This window comes from Penicillium roqueforti (genome assembly GCF_015533775.1).
Source record: "Penicillium roqueforti strain LCP96 04111 chromosome Unknown scaffold_40, whole genome shotgun sequence".
NCBI classification, from domain to species: Eukaryota; Fungi; Ascomycota; class Eurotiomycetes; order Eurotiales; family Aspergillaceae; genus Penicillium; species Penicillium roqueforti.
This window is the reverse complement of record NW_024067604.1, coordinates 97,083-117,062: the sequence shown is the minus strand read 5'-3', so window position 1 is coordinate 117,062 and position 19,980 is coordinate 97,083. Positions and strand designations below refer to the sequence as shown.

At 49.7% G+C, this 19,980-nt stretch overlaps 10 protein-coding genes across 10 annotated transcripts; 4 read left to right on the top strand and 6 right to left on the bottom strand.

Moving 5' to 3' along the window:
- Positions 1-471: 471 nt before the first annotated feature.
- Positions 472-861, bottom strand: LCP9604111_9032 (uncharacterized protein; the record flags this gene model as incomplete). Its single annotated transcript, XM_039077242.1, has 1 exon — positions 472-861. One exon carries the CDS (start codon positions 859-861, stop codon positions 472-474), a length of 390 nt encoding a protein of 129 aa, XP_038924999.1.
- Positions 862-1,296: 435 nt separating this feature from the next.
- LCP9604111_9031 (glycosyltransferase family 1 protein) lies at positions 1,297-3,024 on the bottom strand (the record flags this gene model as incomplete). The annotated part of the gene is made up of 3 exons (XM_039077241.1): positions 1,297-1,936; positions 1,996-2,896; positions 2,952-3,024. 3 exons carry the CDS (start codon positions 3,022-3,024, stop codon positions 1,297-1,299), a joined length of 1,614 nt encoding a protein of 537 aa, XP_038924998.1.
- Positions 3,025-4,133: 1,109 nt separating this feature from the next.
- Positions 4,134-5,525, top strand: LCP9604111_9030 (O-phospho-L-serine:2-oxoglutarate transaminase; the record flags this gene model as incomplete). The annotated part of the gene is made up of 2 exons (XM_039077240.1): positions 4,134-4,898; positions 4,956-5,525. 2 exons carry the CDS (start codon positions 4,134-4,136, stop codon positions 5,523-5,525), a joined length of 1,335 nt encoding a protein of 444 aa, XP_038924997.1.
- A 210-nt stretch (positions 5,526-5,735) lies between these two features.
- LCP9604111_9029 (cytochrome b5 reductase family protein) lies at positions 5,736-6,881 on the bottom strand (the record flags this gene model as incomplete). The annotated part of the gene is made up of 1 exon (XM_039077238.1): positions 5,736-6,881. The coding sequence occupies one exon, from the start codon at positions 6,879-6,881 to the stop codon at positions 5,736-5,738; it is 1,146 nt and encodes a 381-aa protein (XP_038924996.1).
- Positions 6,882-7,164: 283 nt separating this feature from the next.
- Positions 7,165-9,042, top strand: LCP9604111_9028 (putative amino acid transporter; the record flags this gene model as incomplete). Its single annotated transcript, XM_039077237.1, has 2 exons — positions 7,165-8,187; positions 8,236-9,042. The coding sequence occupies 2 exons, from the start codon at positions 7,165-7,167 to the stop codon at positions 9,040-9,042; spliced, it is 1,830 nt and encodes a 609-aa protein (XP_038924995.1).
- A 328-nt stretch (positions 9,043-9,370) lies between these two features.
- LCP9604111_9027 (glycoside hydrolase family 32 protein) lies at positions 9,371-11,145 on the bottom strand (the record flags this gene model as incomplete). The annotated part of the gene is made up of 2 exons (XM_039077236.1): positions 9,371-9,729; positions 9,795-11,145. The coding sequence occupies 2 exons, from the start codon at positions 11,143-11,145 to the stop codon at positions 9,371-9,373; spliced, it is 1,710 nt and encodes a 569-aa protein (XP_038924994.1).
- Positions 11,146-11,667: 522 nt separating this feature from the next.
- Positions 11,668-13,304, top strand: LCP9604111_9026 (uncharacterized protein; the record flags this gene model as incomplete). The annotated part of the gene is made up of 3 exons (XM_039077235.1): positions 11,668-11,844; positions 11,898-12,194; positions 12,249-13,304. The coding sequence occupies 3 exons, from the start codon at positions 11,668-11,670 to the stop codon at positions 13,302-13,304; spliced, it is 1,530 nt and encodes a 509-aa protein (XP_038924993.1).
- Positions 13,305-13,581: 277 nt separating this feature from the next.
- On the bottom strand, positions 13,582-15,852 carry LCP9604111_9025 (CeGAL family transcription factor; the record flags this gene model as incomplete). Its single annotated transcript, XM_039077234.1, has 5 exons — positions 13,582-13,848; positions 13,906-14,500; positions 14,555-15,547; positions 15,596-15,687; positions 15,751-15,852. The coding sequence occupies 5 exons, from the start codon at positions 15,850-15,852 to the stop codon at positions 13,582-13,584; spliced, it is 2,049 nt and encodes a 682-aa protein (XP_038924992.1).
- A 374-nt stretch (positions 15,853-16,226) lies between these two features.
- On the top strand, positions 16,227-18,125 carry LCP9604111_9024 (amidase; the record flags this gene model as incomplete). Its single annotated transcript, XM_039077233.1, has 5 exons — positions 16,227-16,474; positions 16,538-16,559; positions 16,627-16,899; positions 16,957-17,151; positions 17,217-18,125. 5 exons carry the CDS (start codon positions 16,227-16,229, stop codon positions 18,123-18,125), a joined length of 1,647 nt encoding a protein of 548 aa, XP_038924991.1.
- A 198-nt stretch (positions 18,126-18,323) lies between these two features.
- LCP9604111_9023 (replication factor C subunit 4) lies at positions 18,324-19,600 on the bottom strand (the record flags this gene model as incomplete). Its single annotated transcript, XM_039077232.1, has 5 exons — positions 18,324-18,549; positions 18,606-19,028; positions 19,082-19,181; positions 19,238-19,458; positions 19,515-19,600. The coding sequence occupies 5 exons, from the start codon at positions 19,598-19,600 to the stop codon at positions 18,324-18,326; spliced, it is 1,056 nt and encodes a 351-aa protein (XP_038924990.1).
- Between the last annotated feature and the right edge of the window lie 380 nt (positions 19,601-19,980).

The window sequence follows — 19,980 nt, the reverse complement described above, 5'->3', positions numbered from 1 at the left end:
ATGAATAGCTTCATCATCCCTGTCTGTCCATATGGCTTTTTCATATAGGGTGATTAGTTTTGTCTGGGGATGCTTACTTCTTGCTAGGAGTTTGTTCAACCCTTGGTTTTTGTTTGTTTCTTTCGCCTTTCTTTGTGTCATTCTAGGGCTTTTTCATACATATAGGGCACTTTGACAGTTGATCATTCTACAGAGCCTTACCTTGGAGAGTGTTCTGTCAATGACAATACTGATAAACAAACAATACGAAATGGAAGAATTCAAACATTAAGTATGTTATTTGGCGACGTAAGCTATTCCACATATTGCACGCCATTCCCTTAGTGAACCAGAAACAAACCACCACGCCTCACCACACTGTAGCCTACTTCTTCTCCCTGAACAAACGAAAGCTCTGATATCTCCTCTCCCTTCTAAACCAAGCAGCCCATCACAATTGCAATGAGGTTGAAGTATTCATGACGAAGGAAATCAAAAGTGGATGTAGTCCGAGCCAGGACACTCATAGTATTCAACGTAAAAGTCACGGAGAGCTCCTAGACACTCAGAGGGATTGAGCAAGTATGAGCAAGAAGGGCTGTGTTCGGCATGGTGATAGAGGTAAGAGACCTGAGGAAACTGGGCACGGCATTGGAAGCAGAAGAAGGGATTTTGGTCGGTGAGTCGGTTGCCATAAAACCCATATTCAGGAGACTCGAAGGCGAGAGTGCGGATGCGGTCCTGCTTCACGCAACGGCCTTCTTCGAGGTGGAAGAGGAGGCCTGAGAACCCGATCCAGTTTGTTGGGCAAAACCAGCATTCGTAGATTGGAAGACCCAGAGGATTGTTACGGTCTTGTTGTGCTGTAGGGGGATGATACATGATGGATGTGGTTGTGGATATGAAGTAGATTGATAGAGGATAGATGAAGGATGAAGAATGAGGGACGATGATGGAAGAAGCAAAAGCAGTGGAAGAGTGAAAGAGGAAGAGGTCGGGTTCTGTTTGTTTTATAGTCAGAGTACTTGCTATTTTGGGATTCGGTTTGCTGCATGTACATCCCTATTTTGTTTCCCTTCTCTGTTTATTCTTAGTCTCAGATACCCTCTCTAGATTATTGCATTTGATATTGATATGGAACTTCTATACCAAAAGATATATTTCACAGTCATTGGGAGTTATGGCTCAATTGAACAAAGACAAGCCAGTTTGCTATTTACTTGACTATGTCAAGACCAACAATGATATTATGAAGACAAACCCTACTTAATTACAGTGTTCTTTAAAGCTTCCCACCTCGCAAGCACAATATCAGAACTATCCGATCACAGCGCCGCGATACCGCAACGCAAAGCGACCAGCCAACCACATCGATCCTACAACTGCAGATAGAGCCAGTCCACTGACAGCATAGAGATCCCAGTTCCTGGCTTTAAAGGTAGACATACGCATATCAGCCGTCTGCAGGTGCATCGGGCGCAATTCCTTGCCGTCTTTGAACCGTAGCTCATTGTCGTACATGAGCTCCTCGATAAGATCGGCGGCATGATACTTACGACGACTAGCAACATTAGCAATACGCTGTAGGCGAAGCACATTCCGGCTGTATGTCTCGTTTTCTGATTTGAGAATCTTCATGGCTTTGGTGTAGACCTCATCTGATGTAAAGTTGAGTTTACTCAAAGACTCGGCGACACCTCCGGCGACCAGCCGAGCGGTGTTGGCGATCTGATCCGAGAAGATACCCATTGATAACATTGGCTTTCCATGGTAAAGACCCTCGTTAGCACTAGAACCTCCACCATGGGTGAAGTAGAGCTTGGTTGATTCGTTGTCGAGGATAGCACGTTGAGGTGCAAAAAAGGGGAAGATCCAATTCGGATGTTTGTTGTCAAGTAGATCCCCTAGGGTGATTTCCATTTCATTTTTATCGCCTGTGTTGAATTGGAAGGATGCGCTAGCAAGGTTTTAGCCGTGAGGAGAGAGATTTGATTCTTTAATGGTAGGGTTTCTTACCTGCGGTCAAGGTCTGCTCGACATGTCTTGCCCATAGCCCAGATCACACCATCGATCATACCATCCTCTTGGAGGCGATTCGCGGCCTTCACTATCTTCGCAGCATCCTTATGGGGCAGGATGATATGAGTACCAAGGGCGATATAAAGAACTGATTTATGTCTGGCCAAGAATGGCCCGCACTGTTGGTCTAGTGGCGGGTATGTCGGACTCAAGAGAGGACCAACAGGAGCAGCAGTTGGAGGTAGATCGCGGGGGATTTCCAGCCCGAAGAAGGAGTTGACAAATATGAGATAGTCTGGTTTGCTGGGCTTATGAGGCGGATAGAAGACGCCATTGTCGCTTCGCATCTTCTTGCTCCATTTTCCTGCGCGTACGATAGCTGGTAGATCTGGAAAAAAGAAGATCTCGTTCATGATTCGTAGCCACATGGAAGTATCCTCGGATGTCATGGTCCCTGGAAGCTGGAAGCCTGGCTGGCCTGGGATGTACGGGCAGGGCAACTGGAATAAAGGCATATTGGGACAGATGATGGCGATTGGTACCTTATACTCAAAGTGAATATCGTTGGCTGCCTCGACAAAGAAATCCGCAACTATCATGTCCGGTCGAGTCGCAGGGTCATCCATGATCTCTTTGAGACGATGGTAGGTTTGAGGCCAGAAGGAGTCGAACATGTATTTGGATTCCATAGCTTGTCCGACACCCTTGGAGATATCCCATGCCTGCATACGCCGATAGTGACCATCGAGTTGCTCGGGGGTTGGTCCGGGGCCTAACTGATGAAGCTTGTTGACAAAGTCATACTCAGGTTTCACCCAGCTCTCTTGTCCCTCAAGTGTTGCAAATTCAATTTCGTGGCCACGCTCCGCGAGCACCCGGCCAATTTCCAAAACAGGGGCTGTATAGGTTCTTATTTAGTGGTCTATCTGTTCATGTTTCATGTTCCATCTTACCGGCATGTGTGAATCCTCCGGTAGTAACCACCAGCAATATCTTTCTAGATAAATGTATTTGGGACTGGCTCATTGTGAGAAATATGGAGAAATCAATTACTTTCACTAAAAACTTGACAGAAAAGAGCGAAGCACTTATACCTCAAGCCCCGAAATGGCCCCCAAACTAACATCCTCAGGCCATACTACGGACTTCGGAGAGTTTCAAACAAATCCCGCCGAGTATAGACTTGATAATTGAAGATTCACTGGAGTTAACAGGCAAGTCCAGAGAGCTGAACGATTTGAACATTCATGCTTTAAAATGATATCCCATAATGGTTACGGGCTTTGTACATGTCCTAACTAGAATGACAAGTTGCTCACAAAAACATCCCACTTTTCGAATCCTCAAACTGACATAGAGAGTTCCTCCCCTTTTGAGGCACATGGAAATAAGTACCGGCAGTCCTAGGCCCTTTGCTACTAGCTAGGCCTGAGATTTGACACTATACATGCATGATGCAAGTATGTAACTTCAAAGGTGGCGAGACAAACATTACAAACCAGTCACCTGATGATGACAGCATGTGACTCTTTCGCCGATATCGGTCATGGTCTTCATCTTTCATATCTCAACTACTTACAACATAGAGGAAGAAGAGACCTACGAAAAGAGCAACTGGGTCTAGGAAGAGAAGAAGAGTTTATTTCATACTTACTTCATACATGCACCTTTGGAAGACAACCATTTCATACTATACAACCTTGTATATGTCGATCAACCCCGCCATTCTCACGTTGATCTCTCAAATAGATTATATCATAGACAATTGGAAAGTGAGATGGGTTTTTGATATGCCTCTACTACGTACCTCGTCAGTATCAGCCATATAAGCCATCCAAAGAAATAATTCCTCAACCAAGATCGTGACTCAATGGCGCATACCGAATTGACTCATACCCCGCCATTGCCAGGATTGACCTATAAAACATTCAATTGAACGTGTAATGTAGATTCGGTGAATATATCAGACTGCACGTTGGAATTCCAGTAAATCCTGTTGTTGGAACATATAAATCGCTATATCTTCTCTTACTGTCCTTGCAAGGTTGATCCACTACGGTCCACACCTTTTGAGGTTTTTCTCTCCCGCTTCTTTTCTTTCTCTTTTACATCAGTCCACCTCAATTAATCTCACTATGCCTTCCCGACAAGAAGTCTCCTACTTTGGAGCTGGTCCAGCTCCCCTCCCGACATCAGTCGTTGAAGCCGGCGCAAAGGCATTCGTCAACTTCAACGACGTCGGACTCGGACTCGGCGAGATCTCGCACCGCTCCCCCACCGCCAACAAGATCCTCAACGATGCCAAAGCCAACCTCTCCGCTCTCCTCGATATCCCCGATAACTATGAGATCCTGTTCATGCAGGCCGGAGGCAGTGGCGAGTTCAGCGCTGTCGTGCAAAACCTGGTCCCCGTCTGGATTGAGCGCCGCCGCCGCAGGGCTGAAGCCGACGTGAAGAAGGCACAGCCCGGTGCGGAGCAGGCTCAGGTTGACGAATTGGTCTTCCAGAGACTTCAGAAGGAGGTCGATGAGGAACTCAAGCTGGATTACCTCGTGACTGGGTCTTGGTCGCTCAAGGCTTCCCAGGAAGCGAGTAGACTGATCGGCTCGAAATATGTGAATGTTGCTCTTGATGCTCGCAAGGCCAACGGAGGGAAGTTCGGAAAAATCCCCGCTGAGGATACCTGGTCATTGACTCCTACCAAGAAGGAGGGCGGCAAGGGCTCTGCGTTTGTCTACTTCTGCGACAACGAGACCGTCGATGGTGTCGAGTTCCAGCAGTTCCCCAAGTCATTGGAGGCTCAGGGTCAGGATGCTGAAGATGAGCGTCTCGTGGTCGCCGATATGAGCTCCAACTTCATCAGCCGGAAGGTTGATGTCAGCAAATACGCGGTCATTTTCGTACGTTGACTTCAATCTTTCCGCGTCATGAGTGTAGTACACTAACAATATATACAGGGCGGCGCACAAAAAAACATTGGTGTCACCGGTATCACCATTGCCATCGTTCGCAAGGATCTCCTCCCTCCCCAGACCGCGACTCCTTCCCCTGCTCTCCTCCACCGGTTGAACATTGGCGGTCTTCCCGGCCCAATAGTTCTCGACTACGCAATCACCGCAAAGAACAATTCCCTCTACAACACCCTCCCCATCTTCAACCTCTGGATTGCCGGCCAGGTCATGGCCGACCTGATGGCCGAGTTCAGCGCTCAAAAAGTTAGCGGGCAAGAGGAAGTAGCCAACAAGAAGGCAGAGCTTATCTACGGTGCTTTGGACAAGTTCCCGCAAGTGTACCAGGTTGTTCCTGACGCTAGCGTCCGCAGCCGCATGAACATCTGCTTCCGTGTCAGCGGCGGTGATGATGCAAAGGAGAAGGAGTTCATCGCTGGCGCTGAAAAGCGTCTTCTCCAGGGCCTCAAGGGCCACCGTAGTGTAGGCGGTATGCGCGCCAGCAACTACAATGCTGTCCCATTGGAGAACGTGCAGAAGCTAGTAAAGTACCTCGAGGACTTTGCTACAGCACAGTAGATCCGTTTGGATATAATATCGGTGTTTGAGCGAATCCAACCTAGGGCTTTTGGCCAGGAACGTGTGATGGGTAACGAAAAAGGACGCCAGAATGTGTCCAGGACAGTTGCGACTGTTTATTCAACATAACTCCCAGTATATCCATGCTATATATATGCTTTAATGACAAAAATGTTTCAGATGTTGGTACAAAAGCCCAAGAGAAAGTGCTCAGAGCTTCCACACAGCCCATTCTTTGAGATCAAGCTCCTTGATGATTCCTTTTAGGGGGCCCTGGAGCTCCTGACCTTGCGCCCACAGCTTAGGCCCAGCCATGTAGCTGATGAACCCCTCAGGACCAGAAACCAAAATCAAATTGCTCCTGCGAGAGTTGCCTTTTGACGCTGGTGCAATAGCACCTCGGATATCTTCCTTCCCAATGAACGTGTTCTCCTCGTCCAGATAATAATCCACAATAACCTGCCCGGGATACTGGGCCTTGAGTGCCTCTAGCTCTCGCACAATAATAGAAGTTTCTTCTGTTCGTACAACATCCACAGGCTTTTCCGAAGTATTATCCCGACTCTTCGAGCCAAACCACCCAGAGAACCAGCCCCGGCGTGACTGCGGCTTCAGCGAGTCACTATGACCACCAGCACAGTCATCCTTTATCCGATTCGCCCACAAGATATGGATCGTCGGTCGATGTTCAGTATTTTTGCGATTCAAAAGAGAATACGCAGCCTGCAGAGCTGGCGCAATCCCCGTCCCACCAGCAATAAAGACAATATCACTCGTTTCCTTCGGGATCGCGCATTCGATCTTGGGTCCACGAATCTCGACGTCAGCACCAACAGCAATATTATGCAGGTAGCGCGAGACCTCTCCGAAGGGATCCTTTCGAATGAAGAAGCGCAGGCAGCCCTCGTTCTCGTCGTCGACACTTAGCGATGTCGCTGCCGTCGTGGGCAGCGGCGTGTAATCCCGTCCGATTTGTAATTGTGGTTGCTTGAACATCACACTCCAGACTCCCGTCTGCCATGCTTCCTCGTAGACATCGTAGTTGCTGTCGCTGGGTATGCGTGGCCGCAGCGTGAAAAGGCTGCTGGTTGCCGACACGGGCTCGCGGGATACAATGCTGTATTTGGTGAATGTTTCGGGGTTCAAGGTGGCGGATGATGTATTTTGGGATTGGATATAGGCGCCTGCACCTGCTGCTGTTGCGCCTACGAAGGCGATGCTTAGCCAGCGGCGCGAGTTGGAACGGGGGGACTTCGGTGACGTCGGGGTTGCTGAGGTTGAAGCATAGCGTACAGGCCGAGCTACAGCTCTGAGACCCTGGCTGCTTCTACAGCATAAAGAAGATAGGTTGTTCATGTGGAAGTGCAATTGAAGAAAAAAGAAATCGCGGGGGCCCGGAAATGAGGGTCGAGGCCAAGGGAGAGCCGGGCGATCGACAAGAAAATACACCCCCTTGGCGGTTTCTTCTTCTTCTTTACTTCAACTCACTTTGGAGATTTCTCCTCTACCGACTTGACATTCTCGTTCTTGACATTCTCTTCAGGCAATGGAGACTTCTCTTGGCTACTCCTGACGACATACCTTTCCGCTACCCTCTCCCTCTCCTCGACGATTTATACCACACGGACACAAAGAGAACATGTCGAATACATATCAAGGGAACAGGAATGGTAGCCTCGCTGCGCCTCGAGACTCACTAGAACTCGCCTCCCTCGCATCCTCATCTCCCGGCTCCGTAGGCGGGTCCTCACGCTCCTCTTCCCCCGACGGTGTCTCTTCATCCCGCAAGCTCTCCCTTGAGGACGAAGATCCTCTCGCAGAATCGCATCAAGATGCCGAGCTAGGGCGCCGTCACAGAGCTCAGAGCTCGTTCTCCATATCCTCAGCTTTTGATTTCGGGCGCAATCTATTCCCGCTGTCGCAAACACAGGGTGGTTACGCGCCCCTAGGTACTCCGTCCGCGGACAGACCAGGCTTCACAGACGGATCGCTGGAGCGGAATAAAACCTTGACATACCTGAACGGTCTATCGCTCATCGTTGGGCTGATTATTGGATCTGGTATCTTCTCGTCACCGAGTCAGGTCAATGCCAACGCGGGGTCGCCGGGCGCCTCGCTCATCGTTTGGGCTGTGGCTGGTCTGCTGGCCTGGACGGGCGCTGCTAGCTATGCAGAGCTGGGAGGAGCAATTCCACTGAACGGAGGCTCGCAGATCTATCTGTCCAAGATCTTTGGAGAGCTGACGGGTTTCCTTTTCGCATGGTGTGCCGTGTTAGTATTGAAACCTGGCTCTGCGGCGATTATCTCTCTCATCTTTGGCGAATACGTTGTCCGTGCGTTTGTGGGCGCTGATGTTGGCGACGTAAATCCTTGGATCAACAAGGGTGTTGCATTTGGAGGGCTTGTCGCAGTGACTCTGCTCAATTGCATCTCCACCAAGTTCGCTACCCGCATTGGTGATTTCTTTATGTTCTTCAAGTTCGTTGCTCTGCTAGGTGTCACAGTCATCGGGATTATAGTCGCTGTAACTGGCTTCTCGGCTGGAGGCAACGCAAATGAAGAATGGAAGACGACAGGATGGTTCGAGGGAACCACCACCGAGATATCTGATTTTGCAGTGGCCCTGTATGCAGGTCTTTGGGCATTTGACGGCTGGGACAATGTAAGTTGACACTCAAGTATTTTGAATGCTTCCACTCACATCTTACAGACCAACTACGTGACGGGCGAATTCAAGAACCCAAACCGCGATCTGCCCCGAGTCATCCACACGGCGATGCCACTGGTCATCATCTCCTATCTGCTCGCCAATGTCTCCTATTTCCTTGTTCTTCCTCACTCCACCATTGAGGCGAGCAACACCATCGCCGTCCAATTCGGCGCAAAGGTATTCGGCGCCCCCGGAGCCTTGATTTTAGCTCTCGTCGTCTCAGCCAGCTGCTTCGGAGCTCTAAACGCAACCACCTTCACAAGTGGCCGACTAGTCTACGCAGCCGGCAAGGAAGGGTATCTCCCCTCAATATTCGGCCGGATCGGTCTCCACGCCTCCTCGCAAGGCCCTCCAGCAAGCAGCCGACTACGCCGCCGCTCCTGGGCCAGCAGGGCCCTCTCCCGTTTCTTCGGCGATAACTCCAGACTCGGCTTCACGCCAATATATGCCATGGCTTTTAACGGCGTCCTAACAACTATCTACATCGTCGTCGGCGAGTTCGGCACCCTCGTCACTTTCTATGGTGTAGCCGGATACACCTTCTACTTCCTCACCGTTCTCGGCCTGATCGTCCTCCGTATCCGTGAACCCCTGTTGGAACGTCCCTACCGCACCTGGATCACCACACCCATTATATTTTGCTGCGTGAGCCTTTTCCTCCTCAGCCGAGCTGTCATCTCCGAGCCCTTGCAAACGCTCATCGTCGTCGCGTTCATCATCACCGGCGTGCCCGTCTACTACTGGCGTATTTATAAGCGAGATGGTCGAATCGATCTTCCCAGCTGGAAATTCTGGAAGCGCCGATAAATTCGGGGAAACTCTCCGCCTGCTCTGATCCTGTTCGCTTGTATGATTGTGATACCCATGCGTATATAGCTAGGGTGTATGGTGCGAAGTGAAAGCTGTCTCTGGTGTTTGTGCGTGTATTTGCGCTTCCAATGGAAGCCTTTTTGGCGACGATGTGATGACCATGGCTTTAGGCGGGTGCATTCTGATTGCTTCATCTTTTTGCTCGTTGCATGATGCCCCACGCCGCGTCTACTTCTACCCTGTTTTATTAGAGATCTAGCGCGCTGCATACTACATGCGGTGCATACTGTATATAATCTTCATAATATTTGCATATTGTAATCTCTCATACACCAAGCCCATCCCATATAGAAGCTCGCACGAGAACTGCAGGCTGATCCCCGTCCACCCCAGCATCAGACTCTGCGAAGAACAGTAGTCCGAAGCAATTAGCTTCTGGGTGGTAGATTCGTGTAGATATGACCGTTCTGTCATTGACAAAAACTTCTAACACACTTGAGTCGAAGAAAGCGTGCACTCGAAGAGTTTCTTCAACCTCGTCACCTCGCTCATTCAGGCAAGTAAATAGCGTGTGCGGAGCAGTTTCATAGCCATGGTTTACTTCAGTGTCGTCAATCAAAGGTCGATGGATTTCGAAGGTCTCACTTCGTGGGTCCCAGGAAAGGGTCGTGCAATCTTGACCGTCTAGATGAACGAGTATCAGTTCAGTATATATAAGATGAATCCGAAGAATCAGAAAAATGTCTTACCATGAGTGTGTAGAATCCTGATACCCACACGTGCACAGGATCTACTAACCGAGAATTCGGCGTCGATTTCCCATTTAGATGTCCCCAACAGCATCGCACTTTGTGAAGGTGATGTAGACAGGGCAACGTCAGCGAGGTGGCTCTCCCGTGCACTCTGTCTGAGCCGCGCAAGTCGGCTATCTGGGTTGATCTTCATGGTATGGATCGTGAAAGTACCGGTACCAGGTGCATCGGGGACTGCTTCAATTGAGGTAATCGAACTTAACTCCGAGATTCGTGCCTTCTTGACATTTCTCGTTGTCATCAATCCCACTACACGAGGAAGTGAAAGCAGGCCACTGAATCCTTGGCGATGACGCAGAGTATTGGACAGGTCCTCTTCCGTGATCCAGCCATAGACGATACGTTGCGAGGTTTGAGGGTCGTAGAAGGAGTTCGCCGCATAGTAGCAGCCATGATCGAAGATACCAGAGAAAGCATATGAGGCTAGAGCACCGTCTGTGGAGGTAGATTGCTTTTCTCCGTTGGATGTGACAGATATCCAGAACTGGCCTCGGGGTTCTCGTCTCCGACGTGCTTCTTGGGCCGCGTCTTGGTTTGAACTCTCGAATGGCACACAGCCCTCGGCTCCCATTATGATGAAGTCCCGAGACGTGGTATCATTGGTCAAGGTCATCAGATTAGCAACTTCCCAGTTCAGACCATAGTCGCCTGACCAGCGAGATGGATGTAGATTGAGGCCGACGTCGATCAATGGGCCAATGAACTCCCACTTGCTGAGATCTGTTGCTTGGACAGTGTAGACAAATACTGTTGGAGTTTTCTTGGAAATCCCTCCTGACACAAAGCCATATAGTGTTGACGGTGTGTGTTTGGAAAGAGGTCCTTCGGCCCAAGTTGTGATAAAAGGATCTCTCCAGCCCGTCACATTAAGATGTGGAGGCGGGCCAGTGAGGAACGGGTTGCAGGTCTGGCGCTCCCAGGTCTTGCCTCCGTCTTGCGAGACAGCTAAACTGAGAGACTCACTACCGAGTGTATATGGGAGCGTATAACGGATTGGGAGATGGCTCACGGAGGTGTATATGGCTGTGAGAGCTCCCGGCTGTCCAAAGGCATCGGTTGCCTGTAGACATCCCGTAAAGACACCGAGGCGGTCATATTTAGTAGCGGGCGTCAAGATGGGATCGGTGGATATCGCCCATGACACCAGGTCTGGAGATATAGCATGGCCCCAGGAGATATTGCCCCAATCATTCCCGTGCGGGTTCCATTGGAAGCATAAATGGTATAAGCTTGTTTTTGGGTCGTATCCCAATCCATTTGGGTCATTCATCCATCCTGCTGGTGCCATGACATGGAATGATGGTCTCCATTGTGAAGGATTACGAAGCGATTTCTCTTCATGAGATAGGCCATTAACTTCATGGGTTAATCCGTGCATTTCGCCAATAATCCACTCATCTAGCCGGGAATATGAGTTTTACGAGGTTGCTCGGATTCGCACACCTTAAAACATAGGAAATCTTGAACGAGTCCGGTCTTCAAGACGATTCGGGGGTTAATCGGGAATAGGTTCGGTGTAAGGAGGATTGTCGGCGAAATGCAATATATAGATCAATATAAATCAATGCAAATCAAAACAAGTCTATACAAAGCATTAGAGTATATAATGCGATAGTCAGACGGGTTTCTGATCTGAATATATGCAATGAAGATGCATTCCCTCGAGTCGCAATGGGAGATCTCGGAGAAACTTCCCCTAATAAATCCGGGGAGTTTAGGATTTTGGGGAATCCGGGGAACTCCCTTTCTTCAACATACAACTTGAGCCTTATGGAAGTGTGTCTTCCAAGGATTGGCTCACACAATCTGCATGTCTTTCAAGTGTGGCTCGACTGAGACTCAAGTCGACTACTCGAACTCGGGCGCGCGGAAGTCGCACGCGGTCAATGTCCAGTTAATTTTCGCCTGTACAGTGTTCGGTGCCGCATCATTCTTGTACGGATTCGATGACAAGATTATATCCCCGGTTGCTGCATTGCCGGATTTTGTAAGTGCTCGTTTTTTTCATAACACAAAATGTTCCAAGCTGATTCGGAGCAGGTCGAGAAATTCCAAGGACCTAACCCAGTCACTGGGCAGTATGTCCTCACGGCTCGCAATCAAAATCTAGTTTTCTCCCTTCCATTGGTGGCGTCCGTGATCGGAGGTCTGCTTGCTTCGCCACTGAATTTCCACCTTGGTCGCAAATGGCCTTTGATTATTGCGTATTTCATATCTATCGGTGGCGGATTGCTGCAAGTCTTTGCGCCAAATTTGGGGTCCTTTGTGGGAGGTCGTTCTATCAATTCGGTTGCTTTGGGTATCATAAATGCAACTGCCCCTTTGTATATCTCCGAGGTATTGATCCCTACCGCTTGTTCAATGTTCAATCTCGCTCATTCTTACAATTAGGTGGTTCCCGCCTCTATACGTGGAAGATGCGTCAGTTCAATGAATATTTTGAATCTAACCGCTGGCGTGGTAGGTACTGTGGTGGTCTTCAGAACTGAAAAGATTGAAGGGAACCTATCGTACCAGATTCCAATGGCTGTACAATGTGCTCTGCCTGTGCTTCTTCTGTTCCTAACGGTGCCCCTTCCAGAAAGCCCGCAATGGCTGGTCGGGAAGGGAAATATAGAAAACGCTCGACGCAACCTGCGGAAACTGCGTGGGTCCAGTGACGACGAGGTTGAAGATGAACTCCGTCTCATGATGCTGTCTGAAGAAAATGAGCGCGAGATACACGCCCAGACCAAGTTCTGGCATATATTCCAACGAGAGCACCTCAAGCGTACCCTCACTGCGGGCTCATTTTTCTCTCTTAACCAAATATCAGGCGTCATTCTTTCAACAACGTATACAACCGTCTTCCTCACAGTACTAGGGGTTGCAGACGTCTTCGCCCTGACAATCATCTCATCCTGCTGCACATTAGCCGGCACTATGGCCGCACCCTTCGTCATCGACCGTGCCGGTCGACGTCCCACGGCATTCGTCGGAATGGGGATTCTGTTCGTAATCGACGCCGTGGCTGGTGGCTTAGCTTTTGACAATAGCAACAAGAAAGCCACTATGGCCATTGCCGCTTTGTCCTTCGTATTCAACTTCTTCTGGGCCTCTTCCTTCTTCTCGCTGTCAATCCTAATGCCCTCCGAGATGGCAACTCCCAAACTCCGCCACCACACCATGGCCTACACGATCGCCTGTGCACAAACAACCGCCGTTATCACCACCCTCGTTGTTCCGCAGCTGACTTCGGCGGATGCAGCTAACCTTGGTGCGAAGACTTATCTCGTCTTCGCTGCCTGCATGGCTGTTATCATTGTCTTTTTCTACTTTTTCATGCCGGAGACGCGTGGCCGGACTTTTGCTGAGATTGATGAGATGTACGCGGCTAAGATCCCTATGTGGAAGTGGAGGTCGTATGAGACTTCATTGGAGTTGAGGGCCCGTGAAAAGGATTTGTGACAGAGCCTCGATTGGTTTATTTTTCTAATTGAAGTCTGTAAAATATACTCGAGTAAATACTCTATGCTTTTCGCGTTGTACCGATCATGGATATATAAACTTGGGTATAGTTGAACTCGCTATATTGGTACACTGTAAAATCTAGTGAAACCCGATTTTTCCATGGCATGAGCCAAGGTATAAAAAAAGTAAATTGTACAAATCGAAGACCCGTTCGTGCAAGGAATTGGAAAATGACGCAGGCCAAGTAGCAGAAAAAACCTCCCTAAGAGCCTCATCATTGCGCCCACTCTGGAGCTTTGGGTTCCATGATCTGTAGCGAGCGTAGGTGAGCTCTATACTTCTCCAGGTAAGGATGGTTTCCACCGCGGAAGCTGGTCATAAGTAACAAAAAGTCTTCTGCGAGACTCTGGGCTGTGGAAGTTGTAGTTGTCGGTATTATTTCGGGGAAATTGACGGGCATGTTTAGGCCAATCCCGTAAGAGGGATTTGTGTTGCATAGGATGTTTGTGGCGCAGATTGCGATATCGTACAGCTTTTCGGTCTAGATGTTGAGTTGTTAGTAAGGGATAAAGGTCAGAGATTACAGCAAGTTACACACCAAACCGATACCATGGGCTTCCATGGAGCTCAGCCGTAATGACTGGCACAGCCGGAGAGTGGATTCAGCAACGGAGACGGCATATCCGAAGCTTAGCTCGGGTTGTTCCGAATGGGCACTCAGAAGGCCGTGGGTTGAGGAGAGGAGCCAGACACGGTTCTGGAGCCATTTCTGGGTGATAAAAACGTCCGCTGCTTGGGTCTCTCGTAGGCCCATGGCAAATGTGACATTTCTGCTTTCGCGGCCTTCCTTGGCTCGCTCGAACCAGTCATAGCCGCGATATCGTTCGGCTTGGTTGACTCGATTGAGATTTTGGTGGATGGAGAGTGCCTTGACTGCGGTCAGTCTCTGGCAGTACCCGTTGCTACCATCACATCGGCGGTTCCAGCAGTCGATGACATCTTCGTCGATGGCATCGAATAGTTCCATCATTCGTGCGAGACCCATCATTCCCTCGGCATCCTTCTCGTTGTGGACCACAATTCCAGAGACGACGCTATGCGTGGCGCTGTGGATGAAGTCATGCACTGACCGCATAGTGAATCCGGGCTTCCCCCAGAAGGTTATTGGATGTCGCCGTTGCAAAGCATAGGCTCTGAAGTTTATGGTCAGCGAGTTGATTTTGAACAGGGCTAGTCACTTTGATTACCTTTCTGTAATAGAGAGGACGAGGTACGTTCGCAGCCGCTGGCCTTTCTCTTCCCCAGACAAATCCTGATATGACTCGGGATCATTCAATCCCAGCGTGGCCGCAAGATCTAGTGCCTCCCGTATCCGGAGCCATGCTGCGTTGTGCTGGTTACTTCCAAACAAACAGCCAAAGAGGAAGAAACTCGTTAGAACAGCTTCAATAGTTGGATTCTCGCCAAAATCTGAACAGCTTCGCATTTTGGTCGCTGCGTTCATCATGGCTCGTGCTTGCAGAGCTCGAGATGAGGACGTCGGCCGCTCGTTGATCTCAATTGGCTGTGTGAGCGAGAATGCACATAACGACAAGAGCATGGCCCCGAACTGAGAGTTCTTGCGATGCTCTTGTGTGATCATTGAGGTGTACAGGGATGACCGGTTGAGCACGGGTATGGTCGGATGTAGCCGATCAAAGTAGACATCGATCCAAGGGATTATATTTGCTTCATTGATTGTGGATGGCCAGATTGCGTCGGTCTCCTGGGTATCTGAGCGCATAGACCTCACGGTTGGTGAGAATGCCATATTTGGACCTTCCTGGGGTATCCCTATGGCCGCAGCCGCAGCATCGGGGACAGGTTGAATAATAGACGGGAGAGATGGCCGGAGATATACATTACTTCCTGGTAAATCGAAGATAGGGACTTGCGCATCCAGATTATCCGGAAGCCAGTACTCGACGTCATTTCGATCGTTCCAGCTCAGGCCGCTGTTGTGAGAATCTATAGATGGGGTTTCCTCACCCCAGGCTGCCATCGGAGGAGGTATACCTGCAGGTGCCAATCCGGCGCCCTCTAAGGGCATCGTGGCTGGACCATGAGTGGGGGCCCCCCAAGGTGCTCTAGGTAAAGCTTGACCAGACTCCACCGATGAGGATGGAGCTTGAAATTGGAAGCCATTCTTAGACTCTTGAGTAGGAATGACAGTTTGCTGCTGTCGAATTTGCGACACGCGACTTTGTCCCTGTCAGTGAGATTATTCATAGTCACGGGCCATTACTCACTGCCCGGTTGGTCCGCGCTTCTTCTGTGGTTGAAGGAATGTACAATCGAAGCCCATAGACTCACAGGCCTTGCAGGGCTGTGACAAGCTACACTGGGGTGGTCAGTTAGTACATTGACTGTTCATTTAATATATAGGGGGCGGTGGATATCCTACCTTGATCTTGCGAAATTTGCATTGGTCACATGCCCTCTTGGCAATAGGCGATTTATGAGATCGAATGGGGCCAGTGGCAGAGCCTGGCGATCTAATTTCCATAATATAAAGATAAAGCTGAATACGAAGTAGCTGCAGAGCTATAGGCTCAGGTAGAGAGAGATTGTCGGACATAAAATCTAGTGAGGTCGAAGGGTCTGACCCACATTGGCCCCCTTCCCCTCTCCTGTTTCCTCTCTTTTCGCTCCTCGAACGATCTTCACGTCAAGAAGATCATGAAAAAACCCGCCAAATTAACTGGGGAACGGCAAGTCCCGCTGAGATTGGACTGAAGAAAAAAACCAATCAATTCATATATGGCATTTGACCAGAATGTGCCACGTCTCCACTTGATAAGAGTGGCCCTCGGAGTGTAGTCCGAGCAGACTATATTAAGCTAGTCTTGACCTCCGTGAAAATGGCAAATGATAGCAAAAATGGGCAGTTCACAGTCGTGGGAAGAGATTGTCGCTCACAAAAGGCTCATCAGAGACCAACTTATCGCACCGTACTTAGTTGATGTAGCTCAACGTCTGCCGCAAGTACAGAACCCCGAGGAGCGTACTCGGCTAGAAGATCCCTTGATTCAGAAGATAACAGATATTGACAATGTTGCCGCCCTACTGGAATGCCTGGGGAAGGGGGAGTTCCAAGCCGAACAGGTGATCAAGGCATATATCCAACGGTATGTCTGCTATCATGTCTGCTATCGGCGTTGGAATTGACCATATACTAATATCCTCGGTAGGGTTGTGGTTGCACATCAATTGGTATGTGTCTTTCATCCTCGTCCCTATTTCCATCGACCAACTCACTGATGTAATCTTGCATGAATAGACAAACAGCCTGACCGAGATTCTTTTCGAAGATGCCTTAGGACAGGCAAAGCAGCTAGACGTCGAGTTTGCAGAAACCGGAAAGCTCAAGGGTCCCCTGCATGGAATCCCGATCACGCTGAAAGACCAATTCAATGTCAAAGGCGTTGACACGACCTTGGGATATGTGGGCAGGTGCTTCGCCCCTGCCCAGGAAGACGCAGTGCTCGTGCAGATCTTGAAGAACATGGGCGCTATCGTCATCGCGAAGACAAACCTTCCACAGAGTATCATGGTTCGTCTGAGCATCATCACTAGCTGTATCCGATTCGGAGATTGACTTCATTTCCAGTGGGCCGAAACCGATAATCCTCTCTGGGGACTCACAACCAATCCTCGCAATCCAATCTTTACACCCGGCGGCTCAAGTGGCGGCGAAGCCGCTTTGTTGACATTGCATGGATCGCTGTTCGGATTCGGAACTGATATCGGCGGAAGTATAAGAATGCCACAGGCTATAGTGGGATTGTATGGCTTCAAACCAAGCGTAAATACCAACCGCCAGGAACAAACTGCCTATCCAACGATATGTGCTGATAAACTTCCGAACAGAGTGCCAGACTCCCCTATGAGGGTGTACCCGTCTCCACTGAAGGTCAAGAACATGTCCCATCTTCCATCGGCCCGATGGCCCGGAATCTCTCGTCTATCTGCTACATGAGCCGTCTGCTAGCGAATAGTCAGCCCTGGGACCTCGATTCGCGATGCGCTCCTCTCCCCTGGAACGAGACTGCATTCCAAGAACCCCAAGACCGACCTTTGGTCATCGGCTTGATTCTGGATGATGGCATAGTAAAGGTCCACCCGCCTATTTTGCGCGCCCTACAAGAACTCTCGACGGTGCTTAAAGCAAATGGCCACGAGGTTGTGGTCTGGGATACATCTGACCATGCGGGGTGCATTGAGATCATGGATCTCTTCTACACGGTCGACGGGGGTGAGGATATTCGTCAGGATGTAGCTGTCGCCGGCGAGCCGTTTATTCCTCACGTTGAAGCACTGGTTAACCGAGGCAAGGCTATCTCAGTCTATGATTATTGGCAGTTGAACAAGCGGAAAGCTGCAGTGCAAAAGAAATATCTGGATAAGTGGAATGCCGTGCGGTCCCCTTCAGGTCGTGCTGTTGACGTTCTGCTAAGCCCTACTTTGTCGCATACGACTGTGCCTCATCGGAAATTCCGTTGGGTTGGTTATACTAAGATTTGGAATCTGCTGGATTATCCGGCTTTGACATTCCCGGTGGATAGGGTGAGGGCTGATCTGGATGTGTTGCCCTCGGAGCCTTATGTCCCAAGAAACAGTGTCGACGAGTGGAATTGGAATCTGTTCGATCTGAAACAGGCGGATGGATATCCGGTGAATCTGCAGATCATCGGGAAGAAACTCCAAGAAGAGAAGGTATTGGGGGCTGCTACAGTTATTGAGAAGCTCTGGAAAAGTCATGTCGACAAATCCAATTGAGCTATCTAGGATTTATAGGCAGAATATAAAGTTGGGTCAACTCGCAGACTGAATAGCGTACATCGCCGTGGATTGCACTGATATTTGGAATAAATGGTAGACGCAACTCATTATGCAGCTTGATGGGATATCTGCCTCCAGAGTCACTTAAATGACAAACGCCGTGGGAATATGCAACAAGGCAAGAACTCTTGAGTCTCAAGCCTTGGGAGGCTCGAACAAATCTGGTTTCATGTTAATCTTGCAAAGCTTCGCCACACAGCCACTCAATTGAAGTAGTGACTGCACACCATCCAGAATACGCATATGCGTGAATCCAATCTCCCGAATGAACTCCAATTTGGAATGCTCAGACAATGTGGGGATGGTCTTGGTGACTCGAAACATGGTACTTATGATGTCGTGAGAGGAGTAACCCAGGGTCCTTTAGATAGATCGGTTAGAAACCAGCACCCCAAAACAAACAAATTTACAACATACCATAGCTCGTTCAGCCCCTCCAGTGCCACATCCACCTTGCCTTCCCAACAAGCCTTGATCATGGCCTGAACTTTGATCGGGTGCGGGCTGTCGACTACTCGGAAAACATTGTCTCCGCTGACGAAACCGAAACCGGACCAAGTACTCTGCAGGTTGTTGATGGCCTGACGCATGTCGCCCTCTGCACTGAAAACAAGTGCAGCGATTCCATCCTCGGAGTGCTGGACATTCTCCGCCTCGCAAATCTGCATCAACCGTTTGACCACCTGAGCATCTGTCAGTCGGGCATAACGGAGAATGGCGCAACGGGATTGAATGGGTTCGATGATCTTGTTCGACTGGTTACAGGCAAAGGCAAATCGTGTGGTGGAGGAATAGATTTCCATAGTTCGTCGTAGGGCTTGTTGAGCACCGGCGGTCATGCTGCGGGGAGACGTGAGTCCAGTGACCAGAAGGAAACTCTGACGAGAACAAACCTATCAGCTTCATCAAGGATGACCAATTTATGGCGTCCTTGTGGCAGGGTAACCTTCTTTTGGGCAAAACCTTTGATCCGATTTCGCACCACATCGATACCTAGACCACAGCATCAATATCGACCAAGTCATGAGAGCGATTATGCCACAACTAACCTCTCTCATCACTTGCATTCAGCTCCAGAACTGCCTCCTTGTATGCATCTCCCAGCATTTGCCGCGCCAGACATAATACTGAAGTGGTCTTTCCAATACCCGGCATGCCAGAGATGATAACGTGTGGCATATTACCATCTTTGGCAATGATCTTTAACCGTTCCACTGTTTCAGTGTTGCCGACAATATCATCGAGGAAGGTTGGGCGGTATTTCTCGACCCTATTGACAAGCCAAAGATTAGCTCTACCTGATATTGTCAAGAAAGGAAAGCCTACCAGGGAAGCTCATAGTCCACAGGGGCACCGGCAGTATTTGCCTTAGCAGCATTGCGAGAAGCAGAGGAAGATTCAGCTTGAACCATTGTGAGTGATTTGGTGATTCCAAGTAAAGAAGAGCAGTGAAGGAAAGACGCGAAAGAAACGCGTGGGAAATGCGATAACGGCTTATCAGCTGGCCTGTGCACTTTGCAGATGTGATGGCATTGATGTATGGTGCATTGAAGCTGTTATTTTGAGATTTTATATTACAGAATCTGTAAAAGACTGAGTACGGAGTAGTCAATCGTTCGTAGGTTGACTGCTGCATACGTAGTTTAGTTCAATGCTATCGTTTTCGTGATCTTGGGGGGGGGGGGGGGGGGGGGGGGCGGGGGGGGGGGGGGGGGGGGGGGGGCGGGGGGGGGGGGGGGGGGGGGGGGGGGGGGGGGGGGGGGGGGGGGGGGGGGGGGGGGGGGGGGAGGAT